This window comes from Diadema setosum, chromosome 20 (genome assembly GCF_964275005.1).
Source record: "Diadema setosum chromosome 20, eeDiaSeto1, whole genome shotgun sequence".
NCBI lineage: Eukaryota > Metazoa > Echinodermata > Echinoidea > Diadematoida > Diadematidae > Diadema > Diadema setosum.
In genome coordinates, this window is record NC_092704.1 from 845,476 (window position 1) to 866,771 (window position 21,296).

The window sequence follows — 21,296 nt, forward strand, 5'->3', positions numbered from 1 at the left end:
AGAAACTCCCATAAAGTATTGAAAGTGGAAGTTAACATTTAGTACATTTTTTTGACCGTTAGATTTTGAATTGAATTGTTTTCGGGGCTCACCGTAAATTCCAGTACATTACTAGGCTACCTTTGCAGACACATGTACTGCATGTGTGTCCATCATGTATATTTTGTGAAGAAAGTTCATCAACACTTACAAACATTTCTATATACATTCTTGCCACACACTCTATATGTTATTTCATCAGCTCTTGTACTTTTAGATTTGTGTTTATAGATCACAAATACAGAAGAATGCAACAAAAAGGCTTAAGTGTGGCTGACACACAGAACTACTGAGTAGTTGAGTTTTGTGCATTATTCAAATTTTAGATAACTGTTGACTTCCAAATTTCTAAGCAGTGGCCTAAGCAAGTCCCCTGAGGTTCATATTTAATGTTTTGCTGCATTTTGGGAGGTCTGTAAAAGGTATCCCCTACCATTTTAATACCCAGTTTTAATATTTCTGTGTGAACACTGTCAACAGCACTCTTACTTATGAGTGACAAATGTCACTAAAACTACCATGGTAATCCTTTCTAGTATGGAGACAACTCAGAACGGCAAGGTTCTTATGATCAGGAAATTCAATGTATCATTCATGACAGCATGCATTTTGTTATAATTATCTTTAGTGAAATACGATTAAAAAAAAGAAAGGAATTTCTTCAGTTAATATATGGGGAGAAAAGAATTCCGTTACATGGGTAATTGCATAAATAAGGTATCCAACTTGTGACATGCTTATTTTGACAATAAAATCAGAAAATCAGCTTTTTGTAAATCATACCTTGCAGGTTTTTAAAAAAAAATCATATTTAGTCCCTTCAAAAGTCCCTTCAAAAGTGAGTGAAAGCGAACATTCTAAACTAAAAATGAAGCAAGTCAGTATACAAAATAGCAGTGTACGGGGGAAAAGCATGGTTAATCATGTAAGCGCGGTGTCCCACTTACACGAGGAACCATGGTAATCATGATTTAAATTAAGCATTCTTGCCGTGTGAATGCAAACTTGAATTGCGGAGGGTGATTTGAATCCTAATTCCAATTGTGTTTCAAATGACGGTCTGGAGGTGTTTTCCAATCACAATTCGCCAGAATTAGGGAACGATACGGTCGTGTGAACGAACTAACCTCCAAATCATGTTGTTGTTGTTTTTTTTATGAGAGGAGCTTACAGCGACCTTTCAAGTTTCAACCACTTCCGCAGAAAAAAACATCCTCCTCAAGTGCTTTCACTGCAGTCAATGCGTGGGCTATTTACCACTCAAGAATGATTGATGGGAACTTGGAAAGAAGCCAGACCTCCCCTCCTCACTCTGAAATTCAAAAACTGCAGAATCCACAAAGCCTGCCTCAGTCGTGTGAATGGATGATAACTCAAATCATTATTTCAATCATGTTTGTAATTCAGCATTACAAAATTACGTTTCTTGATAGGTGTGGAAATGAATAGATTTCACACCCTTGAAGTTACTCACGAAATGCCATGACCTCACTTAGACGTTGATAAATCTTCTTGTCACAATTTACCAACGACATCATTCACAACTGCATCGTACCCATGGGACTATGGTAACACTGGTTCTGCTCTGAGCTGGACAGAAAAACTCACAAGAAGGTGAACAAGCATCGAGTGCCTTCACAGTGAGCACAAAGCATAATTATGCTGTCTTAATTTTACTGCTAGTTACTGTATTATTTTCCAAGATTCTTCCTGCTATCCTTCATCAGGTGATAATGTCTACCATGCGATGTGTCAGATTACTCACTGGCATTTAACACAACTCTTAGTGATTCCTATCAACGGTAGATGTGTATCATTCCGTCCGAGCTAACAGACAGATATCTACCACCCTGTGAATCTTCTCCATTGAGAAGCATGTTGGTTAAAGTCACCACCTTTGTGCACAAGTTTGCAGGAATTGCCCTCTTCTAGATATCACACTGGACCTATACTTTGCTAGGTACAATGTTACATAACACATATTTGTTTGCTTCATGTAATACAAAATGTGCATTAAGCCTCTTTAATATGCCACCTTGACAAAAACTAAAAAAGAAGTTAACAATAAAACTGTACATAGCATACTGAATGAGGTCTGCAGTGGCAAGAGAATGTTAGCTTAACACTATCAGGAATAACTCTGCATTAGAAATGCTGACACCACTCAACTACCAACTACAGCATTTCTCCATATATCTTTCCACCACCGTGGTGAAATAAATAAGCTGGATGGTTTGGGTTCATATTTACAAGTCCATGCAGGCCGGGCACCAAAGCCTATGCTAAAGAGTCCATCTCTAGACGTATAACTAGAGCTAGTCTTGGAATCTAGCCCTGAGATGTGTCAAATAATCGATGGGTTCGCTCCATTCTCCCACTCTGCCTCAAACGTCGGCCATTTTGTTCGCAGGCAGGACTTGAGGGGCGTGGCTTCAGTCAGGATGTCAATCTCTCCCGGATTGGGGGCAGAGCCTCTTCCTTTCAGGAACATCACCTGCAGGTATACCATTCCTTCAATAATCATCCATATTCTTCCTCCCAAATTTTACCATCATTCTCTCCATCATTTATGTCTCACACTGACAAATGATGGGTAAAACAACTGAAGAGTTTGTTCGCAAAAACCGATAAGTCCATTTTTGAAGATTTTGAAGTACGGTCTCTGTCATAAAGTACAAAATAATACCTTTTAAATGATATGTTGGTCACTAAATATAAAGGTACATTTTTGAAGTTATGGTCAAAAGAAGCAAAAATGTTCTTATTATTCTCTTTATTTTTCTTGACCTTTAATCGCAAATATCTCCATTTGGCAAATATGGACTTATCTGTTTTTGCAAACAAACTCTTCAACTGCTAACCGCTGGCACGAGTTGGTGCTGAATCATTTTGCGTTGCTACACATAGTATCATGGTTTTTCCTCACAGTGAGCTAAGCACTATTAAATGAATTTTGATGATGGAATTATTGCACTTCAACCAGCTCCCTGAACATGATGTGAAATAGAGAAAACTTTATGAATATTGCTACATATAGATAGTACATGATTTATTACAAAATATAGAATGATAAACATAGCAAGATAAACATTTTCTTTCTTACACTGTCTGTCAAACAATAACTTTAGTGGTATTCATGTAAGCCAATTCTGTTAGAGTAAATCTGTTATTTTCTAAGCACATCATTTATTACTTTTGTCTAAAATTTCACTATAAAGTTTGTAAACACATGGCTTTGCATGGAAGAAGTGTTCATATCAAGCATACAAATTTCATATACTAGGCATAACATTTCCAAGTAGCTCTTCCAATGCTTGGAAGAAAAGCCATGGTGGAAGGATTCAAATATTAATTCTGGAGAATCCGTGATTCTTGATATCTAGCAAAAGGAGACACTCCCTCAATGAAAGAATGAATCAACAAAAGCAGAAAATGGGATAAGAGTAGCAAGAACAGTGAATCAGAGAGATGAGTGGTCATTGAGAGGACCACTAAGAGTAAACACTGACCTTTCCATTTGGACATGAGCGTCTCAATCCATTGTAGTGATAGACTGTAAAGTGCTCTGGTAGTAACCTGTCCGGCTGTGAAGGTAACAGATAATAATATGTATCTCTATCAACTCTAGAACTCAATACATTTGATCTCACTCAGCACTTATAAAAATAACCCATCAATCAAGAAAATGGGAATCATCATTTGTATGAAAGTTCGTAAACATCCATTAAACTTGTATTTAATAGTTAACCCTATTCCCACCGGGAGGGGGGGGGGGGGGGCCAAAATGGCCCCCCCCTCGACGTTTCACATGATTATTCCGCAATGTGTGATGTTCTCGCCGCGACATTTTATGACTTTTTTCTTTCAAGTATCGCGCGACTTTTGAGACCAAATTTGTTGCTCCCGGGCATACCGTTTCGAAGCCATGCCCCTTTGAAAAAAATTCGTCAACTCAAAAATTGCTCAAAAACGTGATTTTGTGTACAAATCCAATGTAACTTGTGTTTTTGCAATTAATTCATATGAAAAAAAAAATATTTTTACTTTCAATGGCTGATAATGATTTATTTTAGCCTGATTATGCTTTAAAAAGTTTATGCGACAAAGTTTGACAAAAACCCAACAAAAAAAAGTAAAAAACAAAGAAATACATAAGAAATTCAATAAACAATAAAATACATAAGAAATAATTATGAAGCCAAATTTTTGCTTCAATATTATTGTTGAGGATCTTGAAAAGAATATGTTCACCAAAAATCATAAGTCTTTATACAGCTTTATTTTTTGATTTACAGGCAAAAAATTATTTCTGCATAAATTAGCATAAATCAATATAAAATACATAAATTACAATTTGAAAAATCTAACTATACAGTCTTGTAGATTACATTGGTCTTTACCTTAGTGCAAATTAAACACTGCAAAAATGTCTACTTTCGCAGTAAGTCCATATTACGTTTACTACTGACAGTAAACTAGACTACAATGCACAATTTCAGATTAGAAGAAAAAACAAACCTGCAATTTGAATGTCTGTTCATTTTCAAAGAGTTTGGAAATAGGCAAAATGTCTGAAGATATTTTGAGATGTTATGCAGCTGAAATAATACCAGACATATTTCTGAATCAATCTTGACTCAATGATGGGAAAGTGGAAGTATCCCACGAAGAAGAAATCTTACCTCGTCAGGGAAGAACTCAGCCATGAAAGCATTCTGCAGTATGATACCACACTTCTCAGGATCCAAACGTTGTGCCATGAAGTCCACACTGTCAAATGTGATAACATGGGAATGAATGGCATTGGGTTTGGTCCAAGATGGCTTCCAGATGTATTGGCAGTTATTAAATGAATGATTTGATCAGAAACAACAGATTGCAAATGGAAGGTTTAGACTGCACAAAATCAATGGATCACAGGCCTGTTTAACTCTCTGGCATGGCATGTGCAAAGCATTACTAGTATACAAATGATGCACAGGTCTAAGTGCGGCAGTAGGAATTGTGTGTATATGGTAACTATGTTACATGTTACACATTTACAGTGTGTATCATGAGTGATCACAGTGATTATTTGATATCAAACATGCAGCCAGTAGATACTCATGCACACTCTCGCCAACGAGATTGCAGCATTTTCTTGACCCATTTTATAATTCACATCATTGTTAAAAATTTCCCACCTATTGTCCACAGGTTGAGATACTACTACTAATGCGGCACATTCACCGACATGAGACCCCCTCATACACTCAAGGGTCTGTGTAACAAAGTAAGCCATACAGAGCTTTACCACACAAACCTATATAATAACTTATCTTTTAGTGATGGTGAATTTTGTTAGCTGACTGGTCAATCGACCGCACAACATATCCTGTATTTCATAAATGAGGTCATTGCCTCAGTTGTATTTCATGTTTTGCCTTGTTCATGTTGTTCATTAGCGTGCATCACAGCTGCAATTTACTACTAGCTATCAGCACTGTACTGCAGCAGTTAGTTTATATGAAAGAAAGACAAGAAACACAAGCGGTGGGTAGACATAACTTTTTGAAATTTTGAATAAGGGGTGTATTTTTTCATCAAAAATTTACCAATGAGATTACACTAAAAGATAAAATCGTTGCCCCCTGCTTGTTCTCACAGAATACAGGATATATCTATGGGCTGATGCCATATTCCATTCCACCTTTGGCCTCATAGAATATGGCACCAGACAGTATATTTCCCATATTCTGTGAACAAGCAGGGGGTAAACTAATAATACTGGGTGTAACAGGTATTACTCCAGAGTAGTCGAACTGTTCGAATGGATGTGACTGTACTGTGATGACACCATAACACATTACAAGATGAACACAGCCTGAGGGTTTGGCTGAATTCAGCTGACTTACTACTCCTGAACAGCTACAAGCTCCAAAGCCTCCAGGACAGTTTGCAGCATAGCACACTGAATGAAGCCACTGCCTTCTGTGTCATATTCACTGAAGACTCTTCTAGCTTTCTCCCACTTGGACTCGGGGGCGACCAGCGCTACTTCCTACCAAAGCAGCAAAAGAGCAATAATTGTACTCTCTTCATCAATATGGTATCTTCAAAATTCTTGCATTCAAAGGTCAATGAACAATACAGTAATGATGATCAGCTTTCTGGGCCCTGTTGCCTAAAAATATGGTAACTTTAAACTTAATGGTAAATCTGCATTAGCAACAATATTTCATAGCCAATCAAAGCCACAAAATCACTGATGGTTTAAAGGGATGGTGGAGATGAAAATTGGGCTTTAACTTTTTTTGCAAGACACCAAAACAACATTCATGAAACAGTACAGAGCATACTATTTTAAGAGGAATTCAAAGTTTGTTTGATGAACATCGGGTTTAGAATAGCTGAAGCATCCAAAAACAAAGTAAAACAAAATGATCGTAATAAAGTGTGGGTCCCACACTTTATTAGGATCACTCTGTTTTGGATATCTCAGCCATTTCAAAATCAATTTTCATCAAATAAATGTTGAAATCCTCATGGAATTATATGCTCTTTCATATTTCATAAGAGGTTGTTCACTATCTCACCAAAATATGATAAAAACCTGAAGTTAAGTCTCAACCAAAACTATACAATCCCTTTAATACCATTGCGAATGGCTAACCAAGCAGTCAATGTTTTATGTACTCAGCATGAGAGCATGAAATCTTGCAGCTTCAGTCTACCAGCAATGCCATCAGTTTGAATATGATGTTACACATAATTGATTTCTAGTCACAAACCACGTCTCCACTACAAACATTCGGTTTTTATTTTTGTGTGCTCTTGTTTTGTTTTGTTTTTTATTTCTTGCCTTCTTGAATTTCAGACCTTTGATATCAAAGAAATGAAGTGTGATATGAGTGAAAGGAAAGATTATGATTTACTGCAAATGTGGAATATTTCAGTGTGGAAATTTTGTATGATACGAGTAACAGTACTACTGAAAAATAACAGGAAATATTTGTTAAATTTAGTTACTTTGTCAACATGATTCAAACTAATACAGTGTACTCCTGTTATAACGAAAACAGTTGTAACGATATTCCCGTTACAGCGAAAAAATCATTAAGACCGAAACATTATGCGCTCTGTGTTTTTTATTGTTTATTTGTTTGGTTATGATGAAATTTTGATATAAGGAAAGGAAATTGCCGGTTCCGAGGACTTCGTTATAACAGCAGTCCACTGTAAAAGTGATGCATTGACAGTAAGCAAATTGAAAAAAAAAGAAGATAAAAATATGCCATATATATATATATATATATATATATATATATATATATATATATACATATATACATATATATGACCATCCACTAAACATTTTATGAAGATTCCACTCTTACAGGATGCTCTTGTCCTCATAGAATCACCAGAAGTAGTTCATTCTAGCAGTAAAATTAGTCTTTTCTTCATCTTACCTGAGAGAAGAAGACAGTGAGATGAGTTTCACTGCCAAGAATCCAAATTGGCGTACTTGGACTTTTCAGGAAAGTACCAACCTGAGAGTCAACAGGGAGAGAAAGCAGCATTTTTAAGGGTACCCAATTCTTATCTGATTTACCGAAATACCATGTCACATGCAATATTCATTATAGGCACATTATTGTTACAATTGCCACTTCCGTTATTATTACAACTTTCTAATATGAATTCAAAGAATTATTTCTACATTATTGTAAACAGCAAAGCAAACAAAAAATGCAATGATTTGGGAATTTTGACATGAAAATCATGGCTCAATAATTGTTATTTCCACACAATTTCCTTATGTCCATCAAATATTCTGTCTCTGAGATTCTGGACGAGGTCACAGAGAACCTGAAAGTGGGATCAAGACTGCATACTTTTAACTTCTAAACTCAAAGTTTAAATTAGTCCTGGGAAATCCAGAGATTGTCACAGGTGCCCCATTACTCCTAATTTTCTTCTTATCTAACAGACACAAGGTTAAGTGTTTTTTGCTTTTCCCAGTCTGATGTGAAGATCGAAATCTGAACAATAAATCAACAATAAAAAGCACACCCACACTAAAAAGTCACATATGCTGTTAAGAAATTGAAAGATCATACTTATCTGCAGAAGTAAAACATGCACTTTTTTTTTTCAATCGATTATAAGTCCTTCAATTCAGGCAGTGCATGGGGTCCTTGGATTTATTGTCAAATTAAAGCCTCGGTCACAACTCACCGTGCATGTTTACAGTCCATACATTTTCGGTGGAGGCCATGGCCGCCACGTTTATCTGAAAATGTGGGGGAAGGAGTGGCAAAAGCAGGAAGGGAGTACGGTTGCGCAAGGTATAAGGACGTGCTATAAGCGGTCACGTCCATCGTACATTGCGCACGTGGTATTGCAAGTAAGTTGTACATGCTTTACAACGTGCTTACAACGTACGATTTCCATGTGACTGCCACGTTGTCGTACCGAGGACGTACTTTCACACGCTGCTCACTTATGTTGTAAGTGTGTGCAAGTCGGCTGTACAGAGAACACACGTCACCTGTACTGGGGATGAATCCGTAGCACAACCGCAGCTCGAACGCAGCGAAAGTTTATCATGCACTAAAAGTGCTATGTCGTGTCTGCATGCTCCCAAATTTGTACGGAGGCAGTACTTACTATGTACGAATCCCCAAATTTTGCCCACGTTTTTGCAAGTAGACAGCACGTACTTGCAAGTACGGCGAGTTGTGATCGAGGCATTTGTCACATTAAAAAACTATTAGTCATTCTCTCCAAACACATATTTTATCCCTAAAACTCTCCAAATGGGACAATAAGCTTTATACCTGTACAACAATGAAAACAACAGAAAGACACAATAACTTTACTTTCTTGTGTTGATATTCCCTACATGTAATAGTTTATGAAGCTCACATGTAAAAGATTTCAAATGCTTTGTGTCTAGTGGAAGTGAAACTCGGGTAATATGAAAAGGGAGCCTTGTTTGAACCCTACTGACATACTACCCTATATAGTTTTACTCTACGAAAGACATGAAGGTGCAGAAAACACTTAATTCATCTATAATAAAGTGTTTAATATGTAACCCATTTGGCACTTCCAAAGTTTCAGTTTCACAACCTGCACCTCAATTTTAAAATGACTATCTGGCACATGTAATGGACAGTGTTAGAAGTATCACATATCTGCTAGCCAGCACTTCGTTCTACTATAAAGTACACAACATAACTAGAACAAATCAGCACATGAAGTTGATGGCTTTCTTCTCAAAGACAAGTTTATAAAAGTCTGCTGTGCACACAGTGCATAAAATACTCGTAAAACTTTGGCAAATACCGTATGTCCCAACAAAAAATACAACGGGGCCCTACGCAATGATATCTTTAAAAATATTGCATCAATCTAAATACAAATTCAGGGTATGAAACTATAACTCATTGCCCACATGTTACAGAAAACCCCATTCGATTTGCTTCAGTGGTCAAAGAGAAATGAAGAATTTTGTAGAGGATGTCGGGAATCTCTTTTGTCCAAGTTCTGTCTATTGTTCACACACAAAATCATCGAAGTGCTAAACTTGGAAGAATCAGACTCATGACATGCTTTACTACAATCCTCATTTCTCTGTGACCGCTTAACTAAATCGAATGGGGATTTCTGCAAAATAGAGCTAAGATGTTATATTTCAAGACCCTGAAGTAGCATTGAAAAAAAAATAATCATATTGGATGTTATCAATGCGAAAATCTTATTGTAATTTTTGTGGGACATACTGCAGTATGTCCCACAAAAATTACAATCAAATTTTCGAATTGATAACATCCAAAATGATCGACCTGTCTAAGTGCTACTTCGAGGCCTTAAAATATAGCATCTTAGCTCCATTTTGCAGAAAACCTCATTCAATTTGGTTAAGCGGTCACAGAGAAATGTAGATTGTTGTAAAGCATGTCATGAGTCTAATTTTTCCAATTTTAGCAATTCAATGCTCTAGTGCGTGAATAAAAGACAGAACTTGGACAAAAGAGATTCCCGACATCCTCTACAAAATTCCTCATTTCTCTTTGACCACTGAAGCAAGTCAAATGGGGTTTTCTGTAAGATGTGGGCAATGAGTTATAGTTTCATACCCTGAATTTGTATTTAGATCGATTCACTATTTTTAAAGATATCATTGCGGGGGGTCCCGTTGTAATTTTTTTTTGGGACATACTGTACAGTCACAATGAATTTACACTAACAATCTTGTGATATATATGAAGGTACACATTGCACTGCCTAACTTTTGTCTGTTTATTTCTACATAGTATCCTAAAGAAAGTACAGATGATCAATGCTTAAGACGATGATAGTCCATATGATTATTGTGAGTTCATGTTATGCCAGAGCCATAGGGCCATATGATAGGACCATATCACTGGCTAAGAACTTGGAGGGTCTTATCACCCACTCTGGGTTACAATCAGGTTTGTAAACCTTCAACTGAACAATCAATATCACTGCTTATTGCTACCTAAATTAAATAATACCACAAAAGAAATATTTTAAAGACAGAAAAAAAGAAAAGACGTAAATGCAATATTTTCCATCCACTGCTTTTGAAGAAGTAAGCCAGTGTCACAATGGAAATTATGAATGAAAATGGGTACTACAAATCCACCTGACCCTATCGTAAAATCCTAATTTTCAGAACCCGTCACAAAAGTCACACTTAAGAGGTTTTAGAAATAGTAAGACCAAAAACAAAAAACAAAAAAAAAAAAGTTTACATAGACACACAGATCAAGACTCAAACATTTGGCACAAAAACCAGTTTCTTATTGTCAGAGTATTAAACTACACACACAAAACACAGAGCGCTCTAAAAAGATGTAAGAGGTTGGTAACTCACCTCACAGTATTTGAGATTCTCCAAGATAGTAAGAAAGCCAACCGTGGATTGCCTGGAGATACCCTTCATTTCTGGTACAGGAAAACAACAGTAACAACGAAACAAATTCTTTAGTTCAAACATACAACAAGCACTTGTCAGTTACAAAATGCATTTTGATTTGTACCATGTATACATTACTTTGTCAGGACCACAGTGTTTTAATATAGAGACTAATGCCATTGCAACACAGTGATCAAAAATGATTCTAGTGGTAATACAGTAGATTCATCATTATGTGTTTGGATCCTCTCAAATGTTGCAAACACTTCTAGAAATGCAAGAAACAAACCACATAAAGGAGGCCAGCATGTATGTAAATCAAGACATTTTCTACATCTAGGGTTTGATAAATCTCTTGTATGATTTCACTTTCGCTCAGTTTCCATAATGTGAAATCTCCAGTTAACAAACACAATTTAAAATTTGTCAAAAATTGCAACAGAATAGTACCCACCCTGTTTGTTGGTGATGTCCTTTTTTTTTTTTTTCCATGATAATGAGAGAAAGCGTATTTTTGGTCTTAATTTACTGGTATCCTTTAAAGACTTGCCTCATGCTTTATAAATGAGGAATCTATCTACTGATGATACCATGGCAAATTTTGCTCCTGATCAGATCAAGACAAACCTAACCTAGACATGAAATTACAACCTATGCAAGTCTAGATCATTACTCTGCATGGCATCAGAGTCTTGATGCTCAAATTTTCAAAATGTATTCATTTTTCCTGATGACCATTAGACATAATCATGCTATTGTAACAATACATTCCTGCTGATATTTCTCAGGTCACATGTTCTTTAACCCCCCCTTTTTTTTTTTTTTTCCTGTCTTGACTTTTCTCTTTTTTCAAGCAACATTATTAGACAAATGGAATATCATACCATGGAATCTCTACAGATCATGACAAGATAAACAATTCGAACATTAGAATTGTGTGACGCGACTTACGTAGACCAGCTACATCCTTCTCGTGATCAAAGACATGTGACACAGCTCTGCCAGTTACCATCAAGTTTATCAGACACTGGCTGTGAAAGAGATCAACATAGTACATTGTATGCCATATTGATATTAATAGATTTACAGAATTTCTTCTCAGTTCCAGTACCATCATAATGACAATGAAATATAAGCTTGTCTTGTCTGTAGTCTTAGGCCCAATGTGGTCTTTACCCACCACCATATAAATGATAGTAATCACAAACCTTCTTATATATAAAAACAACAATATGATATCATGTTATCAACTTCATAAAAGCATCATGCCCACAAACGGCACAGCGACGGTTATCCTTACAATTATCATAACACATCTCAATTCTGGATAAGAATGTAGCTAAAAAATAAATGCATGTAAATTTCTTGCTTGTTACACATAACACTACACTATTTCTTGATTCAGAGGAATTAAAGACATGTGAATTTCATCTAACATAGCTGAGCCCGAAAAATTACTTGCCAAAAAATGTCCACTTTTATAGTCTCATTTCTGGGCTCTACTGCATAGAAAGATGAAATCAAAGGTAATCCAGGTATAAGCCATGATGAGAATAGAGTACTCAGAGAGTTTCAAATTTCTGATTAATGGTTGATCTCAACTTTTATGCAACATGACCCTTGTGTTAGAACTGTACTCACTTTCCATGGCCATATATTCCATCAATCAGCGGCTCCGTGGGGTCCTCCACTTCCTCACGAATCACCTCCAATCCCTGCAAAATAAATATGAAGGCAGTGGAGAGGGTATGATCGTATTACAATATGTACACCTCTTACACAGAACTACATCATATACACTCTCATCTACTGTGTGGTGTGTTTTTTTCTTCTCATTCTTCTCTATCTTTGACACCCTATCATCAATTTTGTTTACATTTGGAAATTTACATATTAATGAAGAATGAAAAGATTGGATTTTCCATAAAATATGAATTCATTATCGTGAGAAAACAATATAATTACTATATATAGCAGTAGGGCCTACTATAATATCTCATAAATGAAAGACAACAATCTAAGTCTCTGCCTGAGAAAGGAATTCCAGGAAGATCAATCTGCATGTTCATTTCTTGTTAATCTTTTCATCTTTATTTTCCCACGTTCTTATTAATGTACAGTTGCAATATCTTGTATTATCTTGGAAGAAATTATGACTTATCGCTCCTAGGGTGACAAGACCTCGTACCTCAAATAGCACATATATTCAAAAACCTCTTTACTCAATTTTGAACATATGATGACATAAATGGTATCCCGGGGTACCAAATAAAAACAAGCCATTTTGTTGAATTATTAATTTTTTTTAAAAAGTTAAAGAGGAAATTATTTTGGTGCTGGAGCTAGCGCACGCCAGCCACTGCACTGCACTGCACTAAAGCACACGCTAGTGGTATCACAGCGTGCCATGCACGCATAGTAAAACATGCAGTAGCATGGGAATGACTATGTACACACACACACACAGTGCATGCATTTTTCTCTGGCTGTCCTCGAGTGGATGTGAGGTGGCGCTACACAACGCGGTAACCTGGGGTACTATGGTGCCCCAGGGTAACGCATGATGCATCATATAATCAATGAATTAAGATTTAAAAATTACATACTACTGTAATCGTGAACAATATTTCTACATTACTTGACATAAAGATTGATGGTATTTTGGATAAGGTAATGAAAACACAAAACTTTTTTTCATTTTCATGGAAATTTATGACTTTTGATATACGGTACTGTAAAAGTGGTTGTTCTTGCGCGAGTAATTTATCACACTCGCCTGAGTAAGATGAGTTTCACCTGTTCTTAATTCCACAGAATCAAGACATCCACCACAGAAACACATGGCATGCAAAAATATTCGCCTGCTTTTAATTTCATGCTAGCTTCTGATTGCGCAAAGTGTGCGAAAATTTCAACACCGCGAAAATTTCCACTTTTACAGTACAAGGTCTTGTCACCCCTGGAAAGTTCTTACTACATACCTCACACCATCTCACTCTCCTACCTTTGTCAGTAGGACTGAATAGAGGAATAAAAGAATTCCTCCGTCTCCTACAAACATATGATATGTTGTCATCATGGCTCCTTTCAGCTCATCCTCCGACCGATAGGTTTGTATCCTGGAGAATAAAGAAAGATGTCATTTCAGCCTCATCTTGAAGCATTGTGAACAGGCCACCCACAAGAGCATAGATGGGATCAACATCACCAAAAAGGTAAACTACAAAACAATGTAACAATTTGGTGAGGAATATCACAGAGGGCAGGAATTACTCAGGCGAATGAAAATTTGCAAATTCTACCAATCTCCTTCAACTTCTGCGAATAACTGGCATCTATCATAAACAAAGAACGCATAACAAATTGAACAACTAGTAGACGCAGGAATTAGTGTTTACACTTGACAATGAAATGACATAGCAAAGAAAGAAGACAAAAACCCTAATCCTCCTGAATACATTATAAAGTATTCCTAAATTTACTCATTCGATATTACTTTAAAGTGAAAACAAAGTTTTTGTAAGGGCTTGAGAACCCGTCTGGCACCATTTCATATTTGCTTGCAATATATCGAAAGAGTCTACAAAGAAACTTACCTGGCTGACGCGGTTTGCCGGAATGGGAGTCGTTTTGGAGTATTTTGAGAAAAATAATAAAAGTAGGTAGACCGACTTTTATTCCAGAAGGCTCCAGACTAACTCGGTCTCAGGGAAAACTCGACCCTTCAGACAATTTACACACAGTTCGTGATCGCCATGTTCATCAGTACTCTATAATACTACGGGTACCAAACGAGGCCTTGACGAGCAGACAGGAAAGTGCGTGCTAATCCTGTACAAAACAAATGGACAGCGCGCGGTCCTCAAGCCTACTAGTATACGCACATCACCTCAGTTGCCGAGACGCGCGGTCTTTGAAGTTTTTGTTGTTATCAAGCGTCTTTGATTGTTTTTAGAGGTGCTTGAGAGGCGCACACTAATTTTGCATGCGCTCCAAAGAGGTTTTTGATGCGCGCGTTGTAACAACTCGGACCATTACTGCGAGTAGCCAGAACGCTACAATGTAGTTTATACAGGCCGCTCCCATATGCATAGTACAACGCTGTACAATCCAGAGGGACAACCAATACAACTCATCCCGCCGTCAAGCAAAGCGAGGCCGAGTTATCCCCGAGTCCGAGTCTAGCCTGACCCCGTTCGGGTAAGTTCTGAGACTGAACGTTTTTGGTTAATATTTCCCATTTTCGTCGTTACCCATCGAATATCTTGTTATTACAGCGTTATTCCGCACATTTCCTAGGCATACGTTCACATTTTGGAGCAAAATTTGACAACTTTTGCAGGCGTACCAGAACTTTGTTTGGGCTTTAACTTCGGCAAAGTGAACTACAGATATATGTATCTGTTCCCTTTTTTTTTTTTCTTCAAAATAAGTGAATCAAATCATACCAAGATTGATATCTAAACTTCATTTCTCAGTGGATTTTGTAACCTGTAAGAGGAGTGTTTCATGGACATGACTGCAGAAAAAGCTATACACACTGTTTTTGATACAGTCCTCACACTTCAAATACAGTGGTCCTTTGATGACGTGAGAAGAGAATAGCACACCTGAGATTACGGTGAAAGGTAACATGTGACGGTTCTCCGTCCGACGTTCCTGCAACATTCTCAATGGTCAGTTCCTGTTTGTCCTCCAGGAGGACCAAGACATAGCTCCCACTGGACACAGCACAGATGACCTCTAACATGGCACACAGCAGTAAGTGCTTCCTCTGGTCACCTAACGCAGGAAATAAAAACAGTCTTGTTAATGTCATTGTTACACCCGTATCCATCCCAATTTGGCTTAATGGACAAGCTGCTACTGTACTGGCATTACATCTTCAATGTTCAAGGTTGCCCTCTTCAATGGGCACTTCAAATTTCTCAAAATGGCACCTTATGAAAATCACTTGACAAGTGACTGTTAAAATACAGTGTATACTTACAATGTGTAAACCACTGAATTCCTTTATATTCTGGGAAATACTGTACATGTACACATTTGAATGTCATCACCCAAAGTTTTAACTGCGAATGCCAGATTTTTATCCTGCATCAACCACTGACCTTTGATATGCTTTTCTGTTGCATGATTATCTAATGCACTTTCACCTCTTAAATTTTTACACTTGGCATTTTTGCTTCTTACATTTTTACACTTGGCATTTTTACTTCTTACATTTTTACACTTGGCATTTTTACTTCTTACATTTTTACACTTGGCTTTTTTACTTCTTACATTTTTACACTTGGCATTTTTAACTCTACATTTTTAACTGGTACCCCACTATTATAGCGCATACTGTGTGAAATATGCCACTGCAGATTTTAGCATTCTACTCACACACTATAAACCATTTTTGCATCCTAATGTCTCATGCTTTAATTTAACATCAACAAGTCTTTCTTTCTCAAACACTGTATACACCTGGTACCATATATTTCACAAACTGGGACTTTCAAGACTATTTTGAAAGTAAGTGGTGAAATTCACAATCAAGAACCAAACTGAGGGAATGAGAAAGAAGCAAGTTTATCTCTTTTTTAGGAGAAAAGTTAGCCATTTCTACCATGGAGATGATAAATATGCAATGCATTTGTATTCTTGAAGGCAATATTTTCTCAAGTTGTTCAAGCATGTTTCACAAATATCAACTGGTAAATACCAGAAACTCAGCAAAAATTAAAACAGAGCAAAATATACAACTTATACAGCATTATGCCATTAACCTTCATTAGAATTAATGTTATTATTGTTAGAATGATCTTTGTCATCGACTATGGTAGTAATTTAGTATGGACCTGTTGTCATGGATACCCACCCTGTGTCTGTCTCCAGGCTTCTGGATCGTCTGTCTGTGTATCACGGTTAAAGAGGAGATTTTTGATGAGGAAGGCTTGGAGTGGGGCAATGATAGCGCACGGTCCTCCCTCATATTGCAGCAGGGCCGTCGGCTCATCTTCACTGAATACAAAACCTGCATTTTACAACCACATTGATCATTGGAGGAGAAAGGGGCATTGGAGGAGAATGATGTATTATAGCCGTAGGCCTACCTAACAATGTTACAACATGTGTACTTTTTTTTGTACGTTCTGTTAGTTTTTATTTATAATTTATGCTCAGGTCAAAGGGCAACATAGAATCATGATTAAATTTAAATTAGATCTAACAATGTTAACCTTGTTAGGCCTAACGTTACATCTGTTACGCAGTGTTAGGCCTAGTATTTACTAGTAATGTAAGTTAGACCTAACAGATCTAATTAGTTAAGTTAGGCCTAATAACCCTGCTAACCCCGGAGCGCTCTAGCTCTACGCTCCTTGTACTGACACAAGTAAAAGCCTCTAACGCTGTTAGAACTACAACCCAAAACTACACAGACAGTAAATCTAATACACAATATTTACACTTAATTTTAGTCTGGATCTAACGTTAGACCTCTAATTCTAACGATGTTAGGTCTGGCTTGTAAACAATGTCAATGTTACCGACATGCGACAGCGTTACCTACCTTGCGACCATCGCGCGAAAACATCTTCTTTCAGCTCGGAACCCCATGTCATTTTCCTCACTTCTTCCACAGGATTCGGTACAGATGAACCTCCATGTTCTTCTGTTTCTTGTAAACTCGTGGAAGCCATGGCTGAAGAAATAAGTAAGCGACTAAAGTGAAGATATTGCCACTATTGCCGATCGAAAATCCATTTCACTCGATCTATACTGAAGTTGGAGGCAATGCAGGGATATATGCATGGGACTACGTGTTGTAGCTACGAAACTTCCAAAGCGAGCGCACATACAATTATGCATAAAGAAGATAGTCACTGCACCACTTTGACAGCACGAAGAATACAGACCGTGGTTCGTTCATGCACGCAACATTTGCCTTCTGAAAAAAAGCGGTCTACAGATGGCGCAATACACTTTCCTTTCTCTCGCCTCGAGCTCGCAGTTGTGATAGTTGCCTCGGTTCCTTGTCTGTCTCTGAGTCTGTCTATCTGTCTGTCTGTCTGTCTTATTGTCTGTCTGTCGATCTGTCTCTCTGTATCTCTGTTTCTCTCTCTCCTTCTCTCTGAATTCATAATACTGAGTAAGTCAATTTTCACGCGCAGTCCGTATGACGTCATATTGAGTCGGATTGACTTGAAACTTGGTAGAATGATTCCATGTCATTTTAGACACCCGATCCATGTGAAAAAATGCGAATAATTTCACATTGTACTTATTAATAACGTCAAGTACATGTAGGCAGAACTAAAAGGGCTTGTGCGGACTAATATCAAAATAGGACCAGCCCTGTTCGGTGGGACAAGTGTTGTCCGCGTTTCCTCAGGTGCTCGCTCCCTTTTCCCATACACCTCTCTAATGGGTAATGTTCGCTATTATATTCCGATGGTTCATTAAATGCGCAACATTGAAATAAGGTTCGTTAAATCCGATGGTTCGTTGTTCCGAAATACTCAAATTCCCTAAACTCAGAGGTTTGTTAGTCAGGAAAATAATGAAAAAGGGTTCTTTAACAAAAACATTTTATGGGGTTATTCCAAATTAAGGTTTATTAATCCGAAAGATTTGTTATTTCGAAGGTTCGTTGATCATTAGGGTTTGGTGTTCCAAAGGTTTGTTAAAGGGATGGTACAATATTGGTGGAGATGAAAATTAGGCTTTTAACTTTTTGCGAGATACCAAGAAAACACTTATAATATAGTACAGAGCATACCATTTTAAGAGGAAATCAAGTTTATTTGATGAAAATCGGGTTTAGAATGACTGAACGTCAAAAAAACAAAGTTAAACAAAGCGATCGTAATAAAGTGTGGGTCCCACACTTTAGAATCGCTCTTTTTTTTTTTTTTTTTTGGATATCTCAGCCATTTCAAAACCAATTTTCATCAAATAAACGTTGAATTCCTTATAGAATTACATGTTCTTTCATATTGATTCATGAGAGGTTTCTAATTATCTCACCAAAAAAAAAAAAAATGTTAGAAACGTGAAATTAGGTCTCAACCAGAACTGTGCGATCCCTTTAATCTATAAAATGCAATGCGCCTTGAAAATGCTCTTTGAAAATGCTTAAAGAATTGTATCAACCTAATAATTAAGCCTTTCATAATGCACTTGATATGTTCTTCAGTTTATCGGTTTCCACATTTTGCTCGATTCAGTCCCCCCCCCCCCCCTCCCCTCCTGAAATCTAAACGGCTGGTCAATCTGAATGTCAAATCTTATAAAAACCCATTCAGTATCCAATGCTAATGACGCTTTCATGGTTAGTATACAGTATATTCTCTTTCCTGGGACCAGTGAGACTCGTCTCATCTCCAAAACCATTATGAACACAATGTCCTCCGAACACCCCCTCCTCCCACCGTCTTAGAGGGCTCTATTCCAGCACATTTCAATCAGGTAAATGTTCGAACTATGTTTGCAATGCTCATACAGATTGTCATGGTTGAATATTATTCATACACCCTATAAAAATAAGGCTAGGATGTCCATGTCCGGGTGGCGGTGACGGGTGAATAAGTACTATAAACTTCATCAGGCCCCCTATATACCCACCGACTCTACCATGTCTACGTGATGCCATAAAGGAAAAAGGCCATGCAGAACCCCTATGTCCTAGGATACCATAAGTTATCTGGAAATATTTTTATTTGAAAGCAAGGTATTATATAAATTCATTTCACACAGAGAAGTAAAATAAAGATATAAAACAGGAAATTGTTGTCAAGATTGTTCAAAACGGGTGATGTTCATTACTCCAAAGCTTGCTTAATCCGACAATGAAATAAGGCTCGTTATTCCAACAACTCGATAATTCCGAAACACACATTTGGTCTGTCAATCCGAATATTCATGGCGTTATTCCGAAGGTTAGTTAATCAGAAAATGAAATAAGGTTCATTAATCTGAAAATAATATATAATGTTAGCTAGTCCGAATATGAAAAAGAGTTCGTTATTCCGAATATTGAATAATCTGTAGCGTAGAATAATATTCTTTTTTTTTTTAATCATAACACCGCATATTTTGTCACTAAATGAAGTTTATTCCATTTCCGAAATTATGAACCTTATTTTATTTTCGGATTAACGAACATTCGTAATAATGAACATTATTTTATTTTCGGATTAATGAACTGATGAACCTTCGGAACAATGAACCTTATTTCATTTTCGGAATTAAGGACCTTCCGAATAGCGAACCTTTGGAATAATGAACTGTACTCTTTCAAAACAACCGACATAAGAATTCAGCAAACATAATATAATTCTGTAGATCATAACTGCAGCCTAAAAACAACAACGCGAAAAAGACTCGTTCATGCACACACTCATTTTGGAATATACATGTACTAAGAAGTATATTACCCTATACACACTCATACACGGCTACACAGCATTCCTTTATTACAGTGGCAACAGCTGCACCCCTGGCATGCCTGGTGTGGTTCTCTTTCTATGAAGAAAGTTGATACAGCTGTACAATAGTGCAATATTAGGTATCAACAAGGTTAGTAGTTAAATGGGATTTTGTCAAGCACTACCAACTATACTGAAATGTCTTTTGACATCCGTTTTTCATTCAATGTATAAACACAAAACATTCACAAAATATAAGTAATCCTCACAAAAACAGCAACACACCCTTAAAGTGACGCATATTATACGTATGCCTATATGTTTTTATGTCAAAGAAAATCCAAGGAAACAATATTTACTCTACTAAGCATGATCAATTCTTTATTTGCTGATGCAGTGTCAAAGGAAACATTGTGATCATTTACAGAGAAAAAGCTGATAATACTGATCATTAACTGATCATTATTTGATGTTTGATGCAGAAATGAAAGCAGTTGATTATTCTAATGAGCAAGAACATTATTAATTTACATTCAAATCTATCAAGCCATGTATTGAGTGAGGATTAGTTCAAACTTCAGACACCGAACACTGAAGACAGCAATTAAAAGAGATCGATCCGTACAGACCCATACTCCATTGATCCACACAAAAAAAAAAAGAAGAGAAAAATTGCTACAATACAAATTTCTTTTTCAGTGACACAAAGATTCTGTAAAAAGTGGAATCGTCCATATATAGCTGTGAGGACAGAACACGTTATGAAAAGAGATTTATAACTATGGAGAAGACTAGGTGCGGCTATAAGCGAACAACATTGCATGGTTTGGAAATGTAAGAGGAAACAAAGATGAGATGAATGTTGGCTGGCAGAATATGGAAATGGAGTTATCCGGGAAACAGACGAGGGG

The 21,296-nt window shown here is 36.9% G+C and overlaps 1 protein-coding gene across 1 annotated transcript; it reads right to left on the minus strand.

Annotated features, from left to right (window-relative positions):
• Window positions 1–1,267: 1,267 nt before the first annotated feature.
• LOC140243795 (ubiquitin carboxyl-terminal hydrolase MINDY-3-like) lies at window positions 1,268–17,729 on the minus strand. Its single transcript, XM_072323464.1, has 12 exons — window positions 17,529–17,729; window positions 16,836–16,991; window positions 15,580–15,751; window positions 13,974–14,088; window positions 12,611–12,684; window positions 11,921–12,000; window positions 10,928–10,998; window positions 7,491–7,571; window positions 5,934–6,079; window positions 4,722–4,809; window positions 3,549–3,623; window positions 1,268–2,533 (listed from the first exon to the last, which is right to left on the minus strand). Exons 1-12 carry the CDS (start codon window positions 17,656–17,658, stop codon window positions 2,384–2,386), a joined length of 1,338 nt encoding a protein of 445 aa, XP_072179565.1. The 5' UTR covers window positions 17,659–17,729; the 3' UTR covers window positions 1,268–2,383.
• Between the last annotated feature and the right edge of the window lie 3,567 nt (window positions 17,730–21,296).

Excerpts from the sequence above, each read along its gene's own strand:
- LOC140243795 (XM_072323464.1), bottom strand. The coding sequence starts at position 17,658 with ATGGCTTCCACGAGTTTACAAGAAACAGAAGAACATGGAGGTTCATCT. Across the intron at positions 10,999-11,920 it reads GAAGGATGTAGCTGGTCTAC|AAATGAAGGGTATCTCCAGG; the intron begins GTAAGTCGCGTC and ends TTCCTGTACCAG. Across the intron at positions 3,624-4,721 it reads CTGAGTTCTTCCCTGACGAG|CCGGACAGGTTACTACCAGA; the intron begins GTAAGATTTCTT and ends TTACCTTCACAG.